The 22,407-nt window shown below is 35.4% G+C and overlaps 1 protein-coding gene across 4 annotated transcripts in view; it reads right to left on the bottom strand.

Annotated features, from left to right (window-relative positions):
• The window catches only part of ninaC (STKc_myosinIII_N_like and MYSc_Myo21 domain-containing protein ninaC), a 2,219,740-nt gene that overhangs the window by 759,590 nt on the left and 1,437,743 nt on the right, over window positions 1-22,407 (bottom strand). For all 4 annotated transcript variants that reach the window (XM_067766366.1, XM_067766367.1, XM_067766369.1 and 1 more), the window contains 2 exons: window positions 18,996-19,145; window positions 18,828-18,928 (listed from right to left, as the gene is read on the bottom strand). In XM_067766366.1, the coding sequence (XP_067622467.1) occupies window positions 18,828-18,928; window positions 18,996-19,145 (251 nt within the window). The remainder of the gene's footprint in view (window positions 1-18,827; window positions 18,929-18,995; window positions 19,146-22,407) is intronic.

Raw genomic sequence — 22,407 nt, 5'->3', positions numbered from 1 at the left:
ATCATGATATCTTCAACGACTGCGAAATTACAGCTTGCAAAACTTCTAAATTACCTTCTTTTACAAGTGGGCGGTGCCACGCCCATTGTCCAAAATTTTATTAGTTTTATATTCTGCGTCATAAGTTCAACTCGCCTACCAAGTTTCATCGCTTAATCCGTATTTGGTAATGAATTATCGCACTTTTTCAATTTTTCGAAATTTTCGATATCGAAAAAGTGGGCGTGGTTATTGTCCGATATCGTTCTTTTTAAATAGCGATCTGATATAAGTGCCCAGGAACCTACATACCAAATTTCATCAAGATAACTCAAAATTTACTCAAGTTATCGTGTTAACGGGCAGACGGACGGACGGACATGGCTCAATCGAATTTTTTTTCGATACTGATAATTTTGATATATGGAAGTCTATATCTATCTCGATTCCTTTACACCTGTACAACCAACCATTATCCAATCAAAGTTAATATACTCTGTGAGCTCTGCTCAACTGAGTATAAAAAGTGTTGACCAGCTTAATCAAATCTATGAAATAACAAGTAAGGAAAGCTAAGTTCGGGTGTAACCGAACATTACATACTCAGTTGAGAGCTGTGGAGACAAAGTAAGGGAAAATCACCATGTTGTAAAAGCAGCCTAGGGTAACCCTGGAATGTGTTTGTATGACATGTGTATCAAATGGAAGGTATTAAAAAGTATTTTAAGAGGAAGTGGGCCATAGTTCTATAGATGGGATATCGCCATAATGGTGGACCAGGCCTGACTCTAGAATTTGTTTGTACGATATGGGTATCAAATGGAAGGTGTTAATGAGTATTTTAAGAGGGCGTGGGCCTTAGTTCCTTATGTGGACGCCTTTTCGAGATATCGCGATAAAGGTGGACCAGGGGTGACTCTAGAATTTGTTTGTACTATATGGGTATCAAATGAAAGGTGTTAATGAGTATTTTAAGAGGGCGTGGGCCTTAGTTCTATATGTGGACGCCTTTTCGAGATATCGCGATAAAGGTGGACCAGGGGTGACTCTAGAATTTGTTTGTACTATATGGGTATCAAATGAAAGGTGTTAATGAGTATTTTAAGAGGACGTGGGCCTTAGTTCTATATGTGGACGCCTTTTCGAGATATCGCGATAAAGGTGGGCCAGGGGTGATTCTAGAATTTGTTTGTACGATATGGGTATCAAATGAAAGGTGTTAATGAGTATTTTAAAAGGGAGTGGGCCTTAGTTTTATAGGTGGACGCCTTTTCGAGATATCGCCATAAAGGTGGACCAGGGGTGACTCTAGAATTTGGTTGTACGATATGGGTATCCAATGAAAGGTGTTAATGAGTATTTTAAAAGGGAGTGGGCCTTAGTTCTATGAGTCGCCCTTTCGGGATATCGCCATAAACGTGGAGCAGGGGTGACTCTAAAATGCGTTTGTACAATATGGGTATCAAATGAAAGGTGTTAATTAGTATTTTAAAAGGGCGTGGGCCTTAGCTCTATAGGTGGACGCCTTTTCGAGATATCGCCATAAAGGTGGACCAGGGGTGACTCTAGAATTTGGTTGTACGATATGGGTATCCAATGAAAGGTGTTAATGAGTATTTTAAAAGGGAGTGGGCCTTAGTTCTATGAGTCGCCCTTTCGGGATATCGCCATAAACGTGGAGCAGGGGTGACTCTAAAATGCGTTTGTACAATATGGGTATCAAATGAAAGGTGTTAATTAGTATTTTAAAAGGGCGTGGGCCTTAGCTCTATAGGTGGACGCCTTTTCGAGATATCGCCATAAAGGTGGACCAGGGGTGACTCTAGAATTTGGTTGTACGATATGGGTATCCAATGAAAGGTGTTAATGAGTATTTTAAAAGGGAGTGGGCCTTAGTTCTATGAGTCGCCCTTTCGGGATATCGCCATAAACGTGGAGCAGGGGTGACTCTAAAATGCGTTTGTACAATATGGGTATCAAATGAAAGGTGTTAATTAGTATTTTAAAAGGGCGTGGGCCTTAGGTCTATAGGTGGACGCCTTTTCAAGATATCGCCCTAAAGGTGGACCAGGGGTGACTCTAGAATTTGTTTGTACGATATGGGTATCAAATGAAAGTTGTTAATGAGTAGTTTAAAAGGGAGTGGGCCTTAGTTCTATAGGTGGACGCCTTTTCAGTATATCGTTATAAAAGTGGACCAGGTTTGACTCTAGAATGCGTTTGTACAATATGGGTATCAAATGAAAGGTGTTAATTAGTATTTTAAAAGGGCGTGGGCCTTAGGTCTATAGGTGGACGCCTTTTCAAGATATCGCCCTAAAGGTGGACCAGGGGTGACTCTAGAATGCGTTTGTACAATATGGGTATCAAATGAAAGGTGTTAATTAGTATTTTAAAAGGGCGTGGACCTTAGTTCTATAGGTGGACGCCTTTTCGAGATATCCCCATAAAGGTGGACCAGGGGTGACTCTAGAATTTATTTTGTACGATATGAAAGGTATTAATGAGTATTTTAAAAGGGCGTGGGCCTTAGTTCTATAGGTGGACGCCTTTTCGAGATATCGCCATAAAGATGGACCAGGGGTGACTCTTGAGTTTGTTTGTACGATATGAGTATCAAATGAAAGGTGTTAATGGGTATTTTAAGAGGGCGTTGGCCTTAGTTCTATAGGTGGACGCCTTTTCAAGATATCGCCATAAAGGTGGACCAGGGGTGACTCTAGAATTTGTTTGTACGATATGGGTATCAAATAAAAGGTGTTAATGAGTAGTTTAAAAGGGAGTGGGCCTTAGTTCTATAGGTGGACGCCTTTTCAGTATATCGTTATAAAAGTGGACCAGGTTTGACTCTAGAATGCGTTTGTACAATATGGGTATCAAACGAAAGGTGTTAATAAGTGTTTTAAAAGGGAGTGAGCCTTAGTTCTATGAGTCGCCCTTTCGGGATATCGCCATAAACGTGGAGCAGGGGTGACTCTAAAATGCGTTTGTACAATATGGGTATCAAATGAAAGGTGTTAATTAGTATTTTAAAAGGGCGTGGACCTTAGTTCTATAGGTGGACGCCTTTTCGAGATATCGCCATAAAGGTGGACCAGGGGTGACTCTAGAATTTGGTTGTACGATATGGGTATCCAATGAAAGGTGTTAATGAGTATTTTAAAAGGGAGTGGGCCTTAGTTCTATAGGTGGACGCCTTTTCGAGATATTTCCATAAAGGTGGACCAGGGGTGACTCTAGAATTTGTTTGTACGATATGGGTATCAAGTGAAAGGTATTAATGAGAGCTTTAAAAGGGAGTGGTGGTAGTTATATATGTGAAGGCGTTTTCCAGATATCGACCAAAATGTGGACCAGGGTGACCCAGAACATCATCTGTTGGATACCGCTAATTTATTTATATATGTAATACCTGCCAAAATTTCAAGGGTTCTTTATTTCGCCCTGCAGAACTTTTTCATTTTCTTCTACTTAATATGGTAGGTGTCACAACCATTTTACAAAGTTTTTTCTAAAGTTATATTTCGCGTCAATAAACCAATCCAATTACCATGTTTCATCCCTCTTTTCGTATTTGGTATAGAATTATGGCATTTTTTTCATTTTTCGTAATTTTCGATATCGAAAAAGTGGGCGAGGTTACGGTCCGATTTCGTTAATTTTAAATAGCGATCTGAGATGAGTGCCCAGGAACCTACGTACCAAATTTCATCAAGATACCTCAAAATTTACTCAAGTTATCGTGTTAACGGCCATGCGGAAGGACAGACGGAAGACTGTGTATAAAAACTGGGCGTGGCATAAACCGATTTCGCCCATTTTCACAGAAAACAGTTAGCGTCATAAAATCTATGCCCCTACCAAATTTCAAAAGGATTGGTTAATTTTTGTTCGACTTATGGCGTTAAAAGTATCCTAGACAAATTAAATAAAAAAGGGCGGAGCCACACCCATTTTGAAATTTTATTTTATTTTTGTATTTTGTTGCACGATATCATTACTGGAGTTGAATGTTGACATAATTTACTTATATACTGTAAAGATATTAAATTTTTTGTTAAAATTTTACTTAAAAAAAATTTTTTTTTTAAAGTGGGCGTGGTCCTTTCCCGATTTTGCTAATTTTTATTAAGCGTACATATAGTAATAGGAGTAACGTTCCTGCCAAATTTCATAATGATATCTTCAACGACTGCCAAATTACAGCTTGCAAAAGTTTTAAATTACCTTCTTCTAAAAGTGGGCGGTGCCACGCCCATTGTCCAAAATTTTACTAATTTTCTATTCTGCCTCATAAGTTCAACTCATCTACCAAGTTTCGTCGCTTTAGCTGTCTTTTGTAATGAATTATCGCACTTTTTCGGTTTTTCGAAATTGTCGATATCGAAAAAGTGGGCGTGGTTATAGTCCGATATCGTTCATTTTAAATAGCGATCTGAGATGAGTGCTCAGGAACCTACATAGCAAATTTCATCAAGATACCTCAAAATTTACTCATGTTATCCTGTTAACGGACGGACGGACGGACGGACATGGCTCAATCAAATTTTTTTTCGATCCTGATTATTTTGATATATGGAAGTCTATATCTATCTCGATTCCTTTATATATGTACAACCAACCGTTATCCAATCAAACTTAATATACTCTGTGAGCTCTGGTCAACTGAGTATAAAAACAGGTTTTGTAAATATGAAGTCCCGATGCAACCAGTCTATTTTGATCACAGAACCTGGAACGTCAGACATGTAGGATAAGCCCTATCTATTAAATGATGTTAACTACTACTAATCATAGGTTTGATTTACTGAAATTTCAAAAGAATATATGGTTTTCACTGTGAGTTAAATGCGTTACAATATTTGACTAATTAGTTTAATCAAAATGTAAATTTTACTTAGATTTGTTTATATTTAACACTAACTAGTCGTATTATTGTAAAAAAAAGGTTAAAGAAATGAATATTTTACGACTATCATTTTATTAAATGATTGAAACTATAATCGCCGAAATGTCTGTAAAAAATCCCCATATTCAGATCTATTCATTTTTGTTTGGAGTGGCATCATTAACAAAAATGTTCATTTTGACAGCGCTCTCTCGACACAAAGAGTTGCAAATCCATTCATCCATGGTCAAGGTTCTACACGTGTAAGCAAAAGGCCGACGTCTGAACATATTTGAAAACATGATGATAGCCCCACGCCGAAACTGGTTTGTCTAAACCAAATTTGACAAGGTATGACGGAAAATCGTTCCAATATATATAAATTATCCACGCTGTAGGAAAATCAACAAAACAGAACGAAAATCTATAATAGTAACAAAGTTATATGTCATAAATATATTGCCATTTTTGTGAAAAGTGGGCGTAGTTGTTAGCGAGTTTTTCTCAGACCTAAATATGATACCAAGAACCACAGCCCGTTTACCTAATAATTCACTGCATACTTCCACAATAGGTATATATATTAAGTAGTCAAACGGTATTTAACTAGGTTCGCTTTAACGGTGGTTTTTCTGAATAATTTCATTTGCTAACCAGGAAGTTACAACTCCTGAAAATCAAATGATTGTTTCATTGGCGTGCCTTTCCTACGATCCGGAAACCAGGCTGCCTAGCGCAATACTCTATTTTCAAAAATAAAATTGGTGGCGTAGATATTTTCTTTAGGATTTGCATTTATGTTTAAAGCTACTTCCGGTTTATAACACAGCAGTTTTGGCCTATTGCTGAAATAATCAGAGCATATACGAGAGGTGTTCTCAAGTACTAGATAAGCGTTGTAATGTATTAAAATTCTATCAAATTTGATTGAATTGAATAATTTGTCGGGACGTTAAACACAGCTTTTTTAAAGCAATACAAAAAAATACAAGGCGCTATAACCTCCGAAGAAATTTTTGGCCTAGCTTCTCTTCCAATTTGCTTCGCGCTCCTTTTAATTTTTCCCACAAATTGGAGGGATAGAACCTACACTCAAAAAAAAAGTTATCATCAAGGCGCTGCCATCTAGGCATCAATGTGCAATTTTTGCGTATCTTTTTTTCGTCATCAATGATCTTATGTTATTGACATTTTCGAAATATTAGTTTGATACTTGTATTTGTCAAGTTAATAGACTACATAAAAATTTAATGCGTTTTATAATCAATCTAATATTAAATGTTATCATAATGAAACTATGAAATTTATACAGGTATCATTTTGATACATTTTAAGGGCGAAACAAATATTTTCCATGGGCAAATCAATAGTCAAGATACAAAATTGATACTTTTAATTATACTTTTTATAATATTTATCGTTGCATTGATAACACGAAAATGATACCGTTTATAATTTCATTTTTGCACATCGTGTATTAAATTAATAGTGATACTTTTTTTTTGAGTATAGGTACATGTATTATGCCGACTCCTAAGAAAATCTCTTCGGAAGTTATCGAGCCTTGTATTTATTTATTTATAATGTATATGAATTTCTTTTCAAAGGATGTAAAGTTTTTGGTATTGAAAAATATCCAAAAAAGACTTAAGGTGTTTTAACTTGCTCACACTGCGAGGAGTAGGTCCATCGGGACCCGTCTATTGGCTAGCAAAACAGTGGGGGGCGGTTCGCGACCTTTTCTCACAGTATCAGACCCCATTACATTTTATTTCAGAGTCCCTGTTTATTTATCACAAAAAATTTATTTGGTGCACTAATTTCTCACTAACGTACAAAAAAAATAAAACTCTGCTGTTAATAAAGGCGATACAATCTCATGGCTAAAAAATTCCTTCGCTTAAAAATGAGCTGCCTAGATGTCGGGGCGCTCGTGCTTCTATACCCTCCCTACCTTTACATTCAAATCTACACATGAAATTTTGTTAATGTCCCTATGTGAGGATCGCTTACCCTTTTAATCAATACATCTTATTTAAATCAAAAAAATTTGTATGTAGTGGTAACTTATACGTTCTAAATTTTACAGTATATGTTTAACCTAAACACAATTTCACACAGACAGCTTGCGATGTCATAAATCAGCTTTTCTATATCAAGGCCCTTATTGAGCTTAATTCCACACACAAAAATATAGGTTTTTAATTATTTAATCAGCGCAATATTGAATGCCTAATGGAATACCAAATCTAGTCGACTTAGATTGGTGCTTAGAACTTTATTGTTTTTTCTAACAACAAATGAAAGTTAGAGATTTATTATTTTCAATATTTAATAAAAAGCTGAAAAAGTAAATATCTGCAGTTGAACTCCTGCAGCATTGGCAGCACAAGATAAAACGGCTTTTGAATAAAACCAGTACCTTTACGCTCAGGTGTGATGTCTATACATAACTACACCTGCGTTTTATACAAATCGTTCACAAAGTCCAAAAAAAAGACAATTTTCCATTTGACTTTTTTTTTGTATGTAAAAAAAGAAATATGAAATTTTACCGTGTCGCAACTGATGAAGCTAATGGTTGTGTGTAAAAAGATGGAAAATTTAATTGTTTCATAAAAAAATTTTAATGATTTAATAAAGCTTCTGTGTGGAATTCCCATAACCTTAAAATTAAAAGGATTGAAACTTCCTCCTTTTTTTTAAAGATTATTTGCCCAGTTTTATGCTACTAATGTTGTTTTATAGGAGGCGTAAAAATAATTGTACAAACACTGTTATCGTGTGTTAACGCTATCAAAAAAATGTACACAATTAAAGCTTCACTTGCAACGCTGTTAAAGGTGCACCACGTAATCTATGTGCATGTAACACCACGGCCACCCACCTTCTCATACATAAATTTTTACAGAGATGACCAATGTAAAATCCATATTAAATTCGGGGAATAAATTATAATGCATGTGTGGTTGTTATTTCACATTAGCAGAGAGCAATAATGTTAGTGAATGTTTAAATCTAACTCTTTTTAAATATCTAACCAAAGAGTTCACATGAAACTTTTTGATCAAACTTAACTCACCTCTACAACAATGCTAACATAACGCACTCTCTGCGTAATGAAATACCAAACACAATCAAAGAGAAAAGTTTAATTTACTAAAGGTTGATTTACATTTTGAATTACTGCTACAGCCCACGATGAAAGCGCTTCCATGTATGTGTGTTGATCTGCATTTATTTTTGAGAAACCATGTGTGTATGTATATAAGTATGATGAGTGGTAAGAAATCGCGTAAGTAATATTAGGGTGTCTGAAATTTTGCAGCGACTAAATTTTTATTAACTTCTATTTTTTTTTTGTTTTACGACCGATATGATAATTAATCCTTCGTAAATATGTGTATTTTTTTTTGTATAGTGAATTAACCGCACCTTTTTAAACCTTTTTCTTTGGTTTCGTGTCGCCTATTTATTATATAAAACAACATTTAATAGCACTTACTATTTTCAGCTTCAAATATTAACATTTTTTTATTATAATGAGAAGGGCTTTAACTTCATTTGACACTCTTATTTTACATGCATATACCGTTCGTTCTTTTGCTATTCCCCTTTTTTTTTGTACATAAATTAGTATTTCCAGATTTCTTTCAATGCATTTTTGTGCAATATTTTTACTCACATAATTTTTACTTTACACCTTTTGTTTTGTATTGTCGTACTATATAAAATTATTTACTTATGTTCAAATTTAGTTCGATTCTCTATTTTCCTTTCTCGTTTTTTTTGTCGTAATGTATGTTTTTGAAAACTTTTCTAGTGTCCATGTGATAATTTCACCTAATTTAAATAATTTTTTCCTGTCGCATATATATATTTCTTTTGTATTGAATTCGCGAAACATATATTTATTAACAAACTCTTATTTCTGTTGTTTTTTTAAATAGCTCACATTAGGAACAATTTAATGGATTATTTTTTTTCTTATACAAAATTTCCCATCATTTTTTTATATAGGCATATCCTTGCGCTGAATGATGACCACTTTTTTCACTTCAACGTTTTCCAATAAATTTAAGATTATTTTTTCACCAAATGTTTTATTATTTTCGGCACTAAATATATTTTTTTGACGCTCTTCTACTCTGCTGCCATGTTTCCTTCCACGTGGTTTTTATCAATTGATTGCTTTGTTGGTCTCCTACATTACCTCAACCACCCCTTGAAAAACGTTGTAAATTGTGGTGAGAGAGTAAAACTGTACCCGATCGGTGTATCTCCCACTAAATATGCGATGATTACCAAGTTTATAATCAATTATGGTCCAAAGGCTTATGTTTTTTAAAGACGTCCGACTTAGGTGAAAAACGAATCCAAAAAAAGGATTGTCGGTCTGCAAAACTAAAGCCAAGCCGGTTTTCGTTCGGTTTTCTGGCATATCATATGACTTCCGCCAAATGGAAATACAATTGAACGAAACTCTACTCTATTACAATTTGAAACTAAGATGATCTTGCGTTAATACGCTGGAAATTAATTGTTTGAAAAATTGAAAATTCTGAAATCGCACATTACAAACTGGATAATTAACGATTTATTTTAAATCGGTGAATTAGCTTGAAAAAAGGCGATCAAACTTTGATATCTTTGGCATGAAATGTTCCCGCGATCTTCCCTTGCATATCTTCTAAGACGTAGTAGGAGTTACCCAACTTCTTGCGAACTCTCGCTTTTAAAAAGCTTTTCTTAATTTTGCATTGAAATTCTTCTCGAAATTAGTTTGTGCAAAATTACGACGGAATACTTCTTGTTCTTGTCGTACTAACTTGATTTCCCATTGGAGGTCGCAATATAACATTTGGAGCTTTGGTCGATTTGCATACTTTACAATTACCTACGTAGGTTTTAACATCTCGAGCTAATCCTGGCCAATAGAACTTGCGGCGTATAAGATCCAGTGTCTTATGAATCCCGCCGTGAGAAGAAATAATATGGTCGTGAGCACGCGACATGACATCTTTACGAAGTTCACTAGGGATCCACAGTTTCCAATCGCATTCTTCGGTGACAGGCGTACCATCTGAGTGCTCTGTGCGTATGTAAATAAATTTATATACAACCTTAATGTCCAGAAATTTCTCTTTGTTTTCAGAAATCTTTGATTTAAAGGCTTGGTATTCTTCACTAGAAAAGTAAAAAGAATCCAGATCGATTTCTGATTCAATCTCTAAAGAAAAAAGCTCTTCGCAAAGCATGTGCATCGGGAACTATATTTTCCTTTCCTTTTCTATGGCTAATGGAAAATTTATAGCTCTGCAGCTTAAGCGCCCACCTTGCCAAGTGGCCACTTAACTTTGGTTGCCTCATAAGCCACACGAGACTAGAGTGGTCTGTAATAATCTCAAATTCTTGCATTTCTATGTAACACCTAAAGCGTTCTATTGATTCTATTGCTGCCAAACACTCACGCTCCGTAAAGCTATAGTTCCTTTGAGCAGAGTTTAATTTCTTTGACATAAAGGCTATTGGGCGTTCAGTTCCTTCACTGTCTAGCTGTATTAACACGGCACCTATTCCGTAATCGCTGGCGTCGCAATGAACATAGAATTTTTTGAAAAAATCTGGGTTCTGTAAAACCCGAGCATTCATTAAAAGTTCTTTAATTTTCTCAAATGCTAATTGGGCAGCTTCAGTTCATTCAAACTTGCGTTTGGTAGACAAAACCTCAGTTATGGGATAAGCTATGTCCGAAAAGTTTTCTATGAATCTTCTGTACCATCCCGCTAAACCTAGAAAGCCTCTAACTTGTTTAATATTTCTCGGTATTGGCCAGTCCTTAATCGACTCAATTTTCTCTGGATCCGTCGCAATGCCACCATTACCAATAACATATCCCAGATATTTTATTTCTGTTACACAAAATTGGCTCTTACTGATGTTAATTGTCAAATTCGCTTTTCTAAATTGCCCAGCTATCCTAACAAAAATCGTTAATGCGATTCAAAGGTGTCTGATACGATACAAAGATCGTCTAAATATACAAATACACATGTTCGGAGGTCAGCTGGAATAATTTCGTCCATTAAAGGAGACATAGTTTGCGCAGCGTTACATAAACCGAAAGACATCACAACAAATTGATACAAAGGACGTCCAGGCACAGTAAAAGCTGTAATTTCTTTGGCTTCCTCTGCCAAAGGAATCTGCCAAAAGGCATCCTTTAAATCGATTTTAGTTATAATATTTGCCGCTGGCAATCTAGAGCATATGCCTTCAATTGACGGGAGTGGGTATGCATCCTTCCTTTTTACTTCTTTTATTTTTCTTGCATCTAGACACAGTCGAATTTTATTGGGTTTTATAACCATATGCATTGGCGAGCTCCAAGGACTTTGAGACTTTTCAATAACTCCTAACTTCAGCGTCCTATCTACCTCTTGATACATTAATTTCTCTACTGCTGGGGAACTGGATAAAAACGTTGCTTTATTGCCTTTGCATCTCCTACGTCACTCTCGTGTCGCAAGAGACTTGTCCTGCCGAGTCCTTGTTTTTCGAAATCAGGAAAAAGTAACTTAACTGCTCCTAGCTGCTGACGTTGACTCTCGGTCAGCGGATACAAAATAGATTTATAGTTTTCACTTATGTGTGGATTATCCCAATTTGAACTAATTTGACATTTGTCGTTGGAAGAAATACTACTAATTATGCTTGGAGCCAATTCAAACAAATTCCAAAAATCAACTCCAAAAATGAGGTTTTGGCTTATAGATGGAATTATACAAAGATTTATCCTTTTAATTTTTGCCTTGTATTCTATATTTATATCAAGATAACCAGTTATTGTTTCATATTTTCCATCTGTTGTCTTGACATTAGATTTAAATTTTCGGAACTCGGATAATTTTAACAAATCCTCTTTGGCTAAACTAGTCAGTTGTATAGGTTAACTGATATTCGCACCTGTATCTAGCAATCCGAACATCTCGCGGTCAAGAAGCTTTACTTTTGCATAATACCTAGCATTTTCTTCATTTAAAATAGACGATATTAACATCTTTTTCCTGTCTTTAATTGCTTTATTTATTTATTTTATTTTAATTGCTTTCCAAAAGCGCCTAAGTCGCAAGGTTGATCTTTTGTTTTTATTGAATATTTATTGGGTTCAGGATGATCCTGGAAAATTCTGTTTCTTGCCTCAATATAGTTACGTATTTGCTCATGTAATGGTTTGCGTGGGTAAATGAGTTTATCGACTTCTTTCGAATCGATATCTCGTTTTAAAATTTTATGGTTGTGGGAGTTTTCTACACCTAACGTTTGGTCGAATCCTAAATCACTATCGGAATTAATTTGAATTTTTTCACCGTTTAACTCAAATTTTTCGGGTTGTTGGCGTTCGCTTGTGGTCGAACGTCTTCTTCGGGGGGTTTTTTGGCCTGGACATGCAAGTTTCGCATTGGGGTTTGTATATATTTTTAGCACCACATCTGTAACAAAATATGTTACGTACCTTAGTGCACATATCTTCATTACAGTTCCAACAGATTAGTTGCCGGATGTGATCGGAGGGTACCTCCACTGCCGATACTTGTGCTTCCTCAAAATCCGAGCTGATTTCTTCCATTTTACCTGCCTCTAACGATGCAACATTGCGTATCGGAGCATATGTTGGGGGATTGGTCCGGGGTAGGGGTGTTCGTCGATATGTGGCTTCATTTAACAGATTTTCCCTCATTTGTACTAACTTTCGTAGATGTGCTACTGAAAGTACAGGGACATATAGAAGCTCATGTCGGATATCGGGACGCAAATTCCTAGTTAGCAAATCTACTAATTCGTGCTCTTCCATTCGTATGGGGAGTCGATATATCATGGACATTATTGAGTCATAAAAAGTTACAAAAGTTTCATTTGGAAGTTGCTTTCTGTTCCTTATTTCCTCATGTAGGTCGTATGTCGAACGGTAATCTTTGAATTCATACCTTAACGCAGTACAGAAATAATTCCGGTCGATTACCGGTACTTGTTTGTGATACCGCCAATACCAGGTTTTGGCTTTTCCAGCAAGCAAAATGTGTAGATTTTTGCAAACTGCATTAAAATTGTTATTTAAACTTTCCGCTGTCAGCGCATGGACACGATATATAAACTCGTTGCAAGTTAGTCCGTCAGCTGAACCGTCAAATTTTACATGCCAGTTTTGTATTATGGTAGTTATTTTATCCTGGCGAATGGATGGAACGTTAGCTGGCTGAAAACCTTGCTGATCCTGTCGTATTTGGTCATTATCCGGATACAGTGTTGTATTCGGGGTATTGGGATTTAGGTTGGCTCTCAATCGCTCAATAGCTGCATCGACGATTGGAGATATTTGGCTACTATCAACTAAGTTTGAATTAACGTTTTGCCGGGTATTATCGTTTACCCGAAAACGATTATTTCGATTTTCAGAATTAATATTTATCAAAGGTAAAGAGCGATTTTGATCATCGTTATTAGTTGGTTGTGATACGTTATTACTATTACTCTCGTTATACAGTCGGCGCTTAGAATTGTATCGAAAATTGTATCTGGGTAACGCTCCTCTTCGTCCTTGTGAAGTTTGAGTCCGATCGGAAAATGTCGGATTATTACTTTTACCGATCGTAATCTTTGGCAATTCGCGAAAATTACAAGCCCTTATAAAATATGGACATTGTTGTGAAGTGGATAACCAACTTCTGATACACTCTGTGTGATATATATGGTTACATAAAGTTTTACGCACTTCCTGATCTGATTTGAGGTCTTGTTGACAGATGGTACAAATATTACCTTCGGCCTCTGAGCTTTCTGGTACCAGTGAAAGATTTTCATTACTACGTACTACTGCCATAGTGCTTTGTTTTTCAAAATTTCGAAAAATAAGAAATATAACTCTTAAGGTGGTAACTTCATGATGGGAAAGTGAACATCGAACGGGAAGAAGTTATAGCTGGCATTTACTTGGGCTATTGCTGACAGATATTTTGTAGTGGTACATTATTTTAAGTAGAGGATGATTTTGGACTAAATAATGAACTACGTCGATAACTTGGTATTTCCAAGCAAATCACTTATACTTTGTACACTGTTCCTTTATAGATTTTTAGGGATTGTATTCTAAAGTTGATTAAAAAAGAAAAGAAAACAGTCAAGAAGAGCCAGACGCTCGATTCTACTGGGTCTTAAACACGCCCCATAGTCGATAATCCTGCGAGGATTCACAACATATTTCTTTCTAATATGAACGAAAAAATATTTTTGATCTAAATCTGATACTTATATAAAGATACATAAGAATGAACATGTAGGAATGATGGAAAGATTAAAAACGTATTACTAAAATGAAACCAGTACACTGTGGAGCAAAATGATGATTGCAGATGTTAAAGTTGCAAATTATTATGTATGTGTATACATATACAATGTATACATATATATTTTTCTTGGCTCTACCTTGCTTTTCTTGCCCCACGTTGGGCGCCATTTTGTATTGTTTTTGGTACTGAAAAATATCCAAAAAGGACTTAAGGTCTTTTAACTTGCTCACACTGCGAGGAGTAGGACCATCGGTACCCGTCTATTGGCTAGCAAAAAAGTGGTGGGTGGTTCGCGACCTTTCCTCACAGCACACCATTACATTTTATTTCAGATTACCTGTTTATTTATCACAAAAAATTTATTTGGTGCACTAATTTCCCACTAACGAACAAAAACAAAAAATAAAACTCTGCTGTTAATAAAAGCGATACAATCTCATGGCTAAAAAATTCCTTCCCCTAAAAATGAGCTGCTTAGATGCCGAGGCGCTCGTGCTTCTATACCCTCCCTACCTTGACATTCAAATCTGCACATGAAATTTTTTTAATGTCCCTATGTGAGGATCACTTACCCTTTTACTTAGTTACCACCACAATTAAATTTACTCGATCATATTGGATTTCACTTCATTCACATAATCAATACATTTTATTTAAATCAAAAAAATTTTATGTAGTGGTAACTTATACGTTCTAAATTTTACATGTATATGTTTAACCTAATCGCAATTTCACATAGACAGCTTGCGATGTCATAAATCAGCTTTTCTATATCAAGGCTCTTATTGAGCTTAATTCCACACACAAAAATATAGGTTTCTGATTATTTAATCAGCGCAATATTGAATGCCTAATGGAATACCAAATCTAGTCGACTTAGATTGGTGCTTAGAACTTTATTCCTTTTTCTAACAACAAATGAAAGTTAAAGATTTATTATTTTCAAAATTTAATAAAAAGCTGAAAAAGTAAATATCTGCAGTTGAACTCCTGCAGCATTGGCAGCACAAGATAAAACGGCTTTTGAATAAAACCAGTACGCTCAGGTGTGATGTCTATACATAACTACACCTGCGTTCTATTCAAATTGCTCACAAAGTCCAAAAAAAAGACAATTTTCCATTTAACTTTTTTTTGTATGTAAAAAAAGAAATATGAAATTTTACCGTGTCGCAACTGGTGAAGCTAATGGTTGTATGTAAAAAGTTGGAAAATTTAATTGTTTCATAAACAATTTTTTATGATTTAATAAAGCTTCTGTGTGGAATTCGCATAATCTTAAAATTAACAGGATTGAAACTTTCTCCTTTTTTTTAAAGATTATTTGCCCAGTTTTATGCTACTAATGTTGTTTTATAGGAGGCGTAAAAATAATTGTACAAACACTGTTATCATGTGTTAACGTTATCAAAAAAATGTACACAATTAAAGCTTCACTTGCAACGCTGTTAAAGGTGCACCACGTAATCTATGTGCATGTTCATGTAACACCACGGCCACCCACCTTCTCATACATAAATTTTTACAGAGATGACCAATGTAAAATCCATATTAAATTCGGGGAATAAATTATAATGCATGTGTGGTTGTTATTTCACATTAGCAGAGAGCAATAATGTTAGTGATTTCGCAACATTGGTACTTCAAACTTCGAACATTTTTTTTTCAAACTCTATCCAAAAAAAATTATAAAAGCTAACTCTTTTTAAATATCTAACCAAAGAGTTCACATGAAACTTTTTGATCAAACTTAACTCACCTCTACACATGGCGGAACGATACAAGGTGGCAGCATGGTGACATACCTACATACATAAATAGAAATCCCATGTACTTTTTTTTTGTAAATTCGATGGACAAATATCAAAATCGTACTGCGCCGGAAGTTGATGTATCAAATCAAATAAAAAAAGTTTATAATCAGCTGTTCTATCCTGCCACCTTGTATCGTTTCGCCATGCCTCTACAACAATGCTAACATAACGCACTCTCTGCATAATGAAATACCAAACACAATCAAAGAGAAAAGTTTAATTTACTAAAGGTTGACTTACATTTTGAAATAATGCTACAGCCCACGATGAAAGCGCTTCCATGTATACGTGTTGATCTGCATTTATTTTTGAGAAACCATGTATGTATGTATGTATATAAGTATGATGAGTGGTAAGAAACCGCGTAAATAATATTAGGGTGTCTGAAATTTTGCCGCAACTAAATTTTTATTAACTTCCTTTTTTTGTTTCACGACCGATATGATAATTAATCCTTCCTAAATATGTGTATTTTTTTTTGTATAGTGAATTAACCGCACCTTTTTAAACCTTTTTCTTTGGTTTCGTGTCGCCTATTTATTATATAAAACAACATTTAATAGCACTTACTATTTTCAGCTTCAAATATTAACATTTTTTTTATTATAATGAGAAGGGCTTTAACTTCATTTGATACTCTTATTTTACATGCATAGACCGTTCGTTCTTTTGCTATTCCCATTTTTTTTTTGTACATAAATTAATATTTCCAGATTTCTTTCAATGCATTTTTGTGCAATATTTGTACACACATAATTTTTACTTTACACCTTTTATTTTGTATTGTCGTACTATATAAAATATTTACTTTTGTTCAAATTTAGTTTGATTCTCTATTTTCCTTTCTCGTTTTTTTGTCGTAATGTATGTTTTTCAAAACTTTTCTAGTGTTCATGTGATAATTTCACCTAATTTAAATAATTTTTTCCTGTCACATATATATATTTATTTTGTATTGAAATCGCGAAATATATATTTATTAACAAACTCTTATTTCTGTTATTTTCTTTTTGTTTTTTGTTTTTAAAAATAGCTCACATTAGGTACAGTTTAATGGATTTTTTTTTTTCTTATACAAAATGTCCCATAATTTTTTTATATAGCCATATCCTTGCGCTGAATGATGAGTACTTTTTTTCACTCCAACGTTTTCCAATAAATTTAAGATTATTTTTTCACCAAATGTTTTATTATTTTCGGCACTAAATATATTTTTCTGACGCTTTTCTACTCTGCTGCCATGTTCCCGTCCGCGTGGTTTTTATCAATTGATTGCTTTGTTGGTCTCCTCATCACCTCAACCACCTCTTGAAAAACGTTGTAAATTGCGGTGAGAGAGTAAAACTGTACCCGATCGGCGTATCTTCCACTAAATATGCGATGATTACCAAGTTTATAATCAATTATGGTCCAAAGGCTTAAGTTTTTTAAAGACGTCCGACTTGGGTGAAAAACGAATCCATTGTCGGTCTGCAAAACTAAAGTCAAGCCGGCTTTCGTTCGGTTTTCTGGCATATCATATCACTTCCGCCATATGAAAATTCAACTGAACGAAACTCTACTCCATTACAATTTGAAACTAAGATGATCTTGCGTTAATACGCTGGAAATTAATTGTTTGAAAAATTGAAAATTCTGAAATCGCATATTACAAGGACTAATAATTTCAAAAGTGGACAATACAGCTCTATTAAAATATATCTCCGCTGAGATGTAGCCAGAGCTTATTTCCCAATTCGTGTCGAACTACTTAAATTTGTTCCTGCCAATTCACAGGACTGAACCTACATATTTTATGCCGACTCCGAACGGGAGATCTGAAAAAATTTTGCTGAGAAGCTTTTCATGGCAGAAATAAATTCGGGTTCTTTGCGAAAACACTGCCATTTAGAAGTATGGTTTCTTAAGTGTTTTGATGTAGCTCCTGCCGAGGATTGAACCCAGGACATACGGTATCGAGCAAGCACGTTGCCTTCACACCAAGATGGCAGCCGCAAAATTTGAACCTTTAAAACTGATTTACGATAAACAAAGCAATCATTAAGGTAGAAGAAACAAACGCGTAAGACATTTAGGCACGCCACTGGAATGTTTGGTTTATAATTCTGGGAGTTTCGGGGCTTAAAAGGGCACGGAGTAGTCACGATATCGTTGACTATGCTTGTCGGCATTTCTATTCATAATGCATAAAAGCAATCAACTTGTAAAGTTATTAAAAAGTGACAGAGTTGTAATGGAAGTTCGTTTTAGAGTAGAAAAAGAAGTCCAAATGTTGGATGGGAGCTAAGAGCAAAAGAGCAAAAAGATAGGGGAAATGTGTAGAAGAGGCAAGCAATGGTATATACGACAGAAGAGGATGAGAAAGTGAATGGTAAGGAGGCGCAAGGGCAACGTTTTAAATGTAGTAACATGATTTTTGGATAGGACAACGTCTGCTTGCTACAATAGTTCTCCATACGAACGAAAGATTTGTGGTAAAGTTAATTGGATAAATAAAATTGTTACGTCAAAAATGGACAAGTATATACAGGAAGTTCAATAAGATGAACGGTGTAAAACCGCAATAGTCATATCGTTGGTAGATAACTCTCCACTACAGATATTTGCTTTAAGTTAACTTCGATAAAACTTATACTTGTGTGCACAATGAATAAATGAAAATTTTTGTTACAATAACTTTCACCTCTCGTGTAAATATTTCATAAAAGAAAAGCGCCTATATAATATTTTTGAAGCCAATAATGAATTACCTACAAGAGGTTTGACAGTTTCCACTCGCTTTCGTTAACCCATATTTACCTTTTTTTACATCCTTGCCTCCTTTCATGCGCTTCCTTGCCAATAAAGCTCTCATCATTGATTGCACCTTTATAACTTTTTTCACTTGTACTTCGTATAATCTACACAAAATTTTGTAAGTAAAATGTTAAAATATACACAAAATGGAAATCAATTTTCAGGTTTTACCTGGCCAAGAATTCGTCATTGTAGTATCTTAGGAATACTTTTGTTTTGCCAATGGCCCAGCCTTCCATTTTTAACCGAATCAGCAAAAGTCGACAGTTTTCCTTCGTAATGTCCACAGTTTCATCAAAATCGAAAGCTAGAAACTGATAACTGAATGAGAAATAAAATTGATTACTAAAGAAGGAATATCATTTGTACATATTACTAAGCTTATTCACATTATTGAGGCAAAAAAGAATTAAAATCGTTCTTACATAGAGGGCCAGTGCCTTTGTAAGAGAGCAAAGATTTACAGCTATAACTACAATTAATTTAAATAAGTTAATATAGGGTTAATGAATCAAATCGATAGTATAATAGCTGAGAGAAGTTTTACTTTACCGGCTTGAGGTCAGATTTTTGGGGAAATCCCCGAAAAATTTGATTTCTCCAGCAGCCACTATCGAATTGATCGGCGGTAGCGCTAGTAATTTTTTTTTGATATCCTACGTAAGTCGACCGAAAAAATGTTTATTAAACGCTGCTCATCACTCATCGATCTATCCGTCAGCCTGTTTGTCCGAGAGGTCATCATCACAGGTTTTTACCTAGGTTTTATTAATTTAGGTTGTATGTATGGTGTTATTCATGTTGATGGTCCTTTGCCGGGTACAGATCTAGTATGTTGCGCTAACAAGCACCATTAAAGTACTAGTCCGACCATCTCGGGAACGATTTGGTATGACCACATGAAACCTTCTAGGCCATCCCGCCATACCACCCCCTAGGTCAAAAAGGATATTGGGTTCGCCAGAGCCTCGGCTGTTAAAGAAACAGGACTCGCCATGTGCAGGTGAGGTTGACAATTGGGTTGGAGAAGCTATGTATTGCGCTGGCAAACCCTTGACGGGTTGCACTACCTAGCCCTAAACCGCTAGGTTTGTACATACATATGTATGTAGGTATCTAACAGTATCTTTGAGCAAAATTTTCACCAAGTTCCAGTAGTTTGATCAGGACCCTTCAAAATTTGGTGTAATTGGAAATTTCCGTTTTACCATGTGGCCAGTTCGGGAAAAAGACCATAACCCTATATTTTCCTAGCTCTTATTACCTTGGGTTGCATTTACGTATATATTTATGTATGATGTAACGGAATTTTTGAGCATAGCGCATGTATCAAGGACCGATGACAAAGCAATAATATGATGGTGAGATGACCACAGTGTTCAATGAAACTTTGCACACGTCTCAGGGACCGATGACAATGCAATAATTTGGTAGTAGTGTGACCTTGGCACAAAGGATATAAAGTCAATTGACCTTATGCCCACCCATGCCCACTGGCCATAACTTTAATTGAAACTGTGCACACGTGTCAAGAACTGAGGATAATGCAAAAATTGAAAGGTGGGGTAACATAAAGTCAACGGGCATAAGGTCAGTTTACCTTTTGACCTCTTCAAAGGGGTATAAAGGTCAATTTGCCTAATGGCCATTTGAATTTGTTTCGTTCGACCATGAGACCATTACGGGGAAAAGACCATAACCACATTTTTACCTACCTTTTTTTATCTTAGATTGTATGTACAGTGTTGTGCAAAACAAAAGCAACAAAGTCAATGCAGATATATAATGGACTGCATTTTTCACGCTAATAAATTTAAAGCAACAGTTTTTTTTCGAAATATGTATATAATAGTCACTGATGGGTTAACTGTATATATAAAACCGACTAACTTAAAGCAGTTACAAGTGAGCACAATGACAAAAATTTGTAGGTTGCCTAGCACGGAGCTATGCAAAACGAAAGCAACAAACCAATATTTTGGAAACGAACCTTTCTTCTTAGTAGGTTTGTATAGTTCTAAGGTTTGATTGGGCTCCGAGAAGTGATCTCAGCTGTCACTCCCCATTGATATTTCCCAGCGGGTAGTAGCGGTTTCGCGCCAAAAGAAGATTAAACTAGGCATATTCCGTTTTAAAAGTCCGTTGGGGTCTCAAAAGGATCCAAGGCTTGCTTTCTAGATGATAACTTATTAGTTTTGACTAATATTACGGACCATTGCTGTACTAAATGATTCTTGTATGGCGCATATTCCACTGCTCCTGCAAGTTTATTTCCTTTTAAACCTTATTTTATAATAAAATTGGGGAATGATATAATCTTTTTCTTATAGAATGGTCACCCAAAATCAAAAGAATTAGTTGGTATCATAATTTGGCTAGCCTCGTAAGAAATATTTTTTTTTTTCAGAAAGGATTAAGCGTTGATGTGAGAACCATATTGTAAGGTTAAGGTTACCGGCCAAAATTTGCATTATTTATTATTTTTAGGATTCGATTTTAGTAGGGCCATCATGAAATCAACAGTTGAGAAGAGAAAAAGCTTTTACTCGGAGACATGGCCTTTTTTATTTTAAACAATGCGCTGGTGTTAGAATCGACGCTATTAAGACAAGTGTTTTCATAATATTATAGTGTGCAAATTAAATATTTCCTCCGCGGATAACCAAATTTTGTTACGATCTAGCTCTTCTTCGCCCCGCTATGACACATCAATAAGGAGTGACAGCTGAGATCACTTCCAATCACACCTTTGGGTTGGAGCTGTACTAACCTACAAGTGTTTTAATATAAAGCCAACTAAAGGCTACCTAAAAAGCTTACAACACAGAAGCCAAACGCAACGATAGCCAGACATTAACTTATAAAACAATCAGCACCGCATCCTGAAGAACTAAATTAGAGCTTCGTTAGTCACGCGTACCCAGTACGCCAAGTCACATTCAAGCAGAGTTCCAACTTTGCTTGTCACGCGCGGAAACAAAAAAAGAAAAGCGCCTCTATTTCTTTTATACGCTCCACGTAGCGTCCTTACATATAAATTTAATTCATCAAAGGGTCGCGCGTTGTACCGCGTACAGCAGTAGAGCTGGAATGCTTTATTTCATCCCTCCGGTCCAATAATATTAACGCTGATATAGATCTAGATCCAGACGACGAATTAAATATAAGCGCTAGCGGCGAGCAACAAAGTGAAGCACAAAAATCGTCATATATATATATATATATATATATAACTATATAGAATATTTTAAATGTTTAATATATTTCATATTTTCGAATGTAAATTCCCTTCTCCGATTTTAAATTTATAGTAATTTTGTGCTAAATTATTTTTGCAATTGAAGTGATTTCGTTTTTGCTACCCATTTTGTTCTGAAAGCAAGTAAGCAATTTATTTCACATTTTTCGATCAAACGTTTTACTAATTTCTTTGCGCGAGCATTATCAAATAACTTTAGTTTAATATATTGTTCTTCATAATGTATCGTACTGCACAACGCGGCATAAGTATGAGTACACCTACACACATAAATAATAATAACGATTCCCTTATTAATTTGGATAATAATGAAGGAGAGTTACA

This window comes from Eurosta solidaginis, chromosome 2 (assembly GCF_040869045.1).
Source record: "Eurosta solidaginis isolate ZX-2024a chromosome 2, ASM4086904v1, whole genome shotgun sequence".
NCBI classification, from domain to species: Eukaryota; Metazoa; Arthropoda; class Insecta; order Diptera; family Tephritidae; genus Eurosta; species Eurosta solidaginis.
Note: the sequence above shows the minus strand (reverse complement) of the source record. Positions and strands in the feature narration are given on the sequence as shown.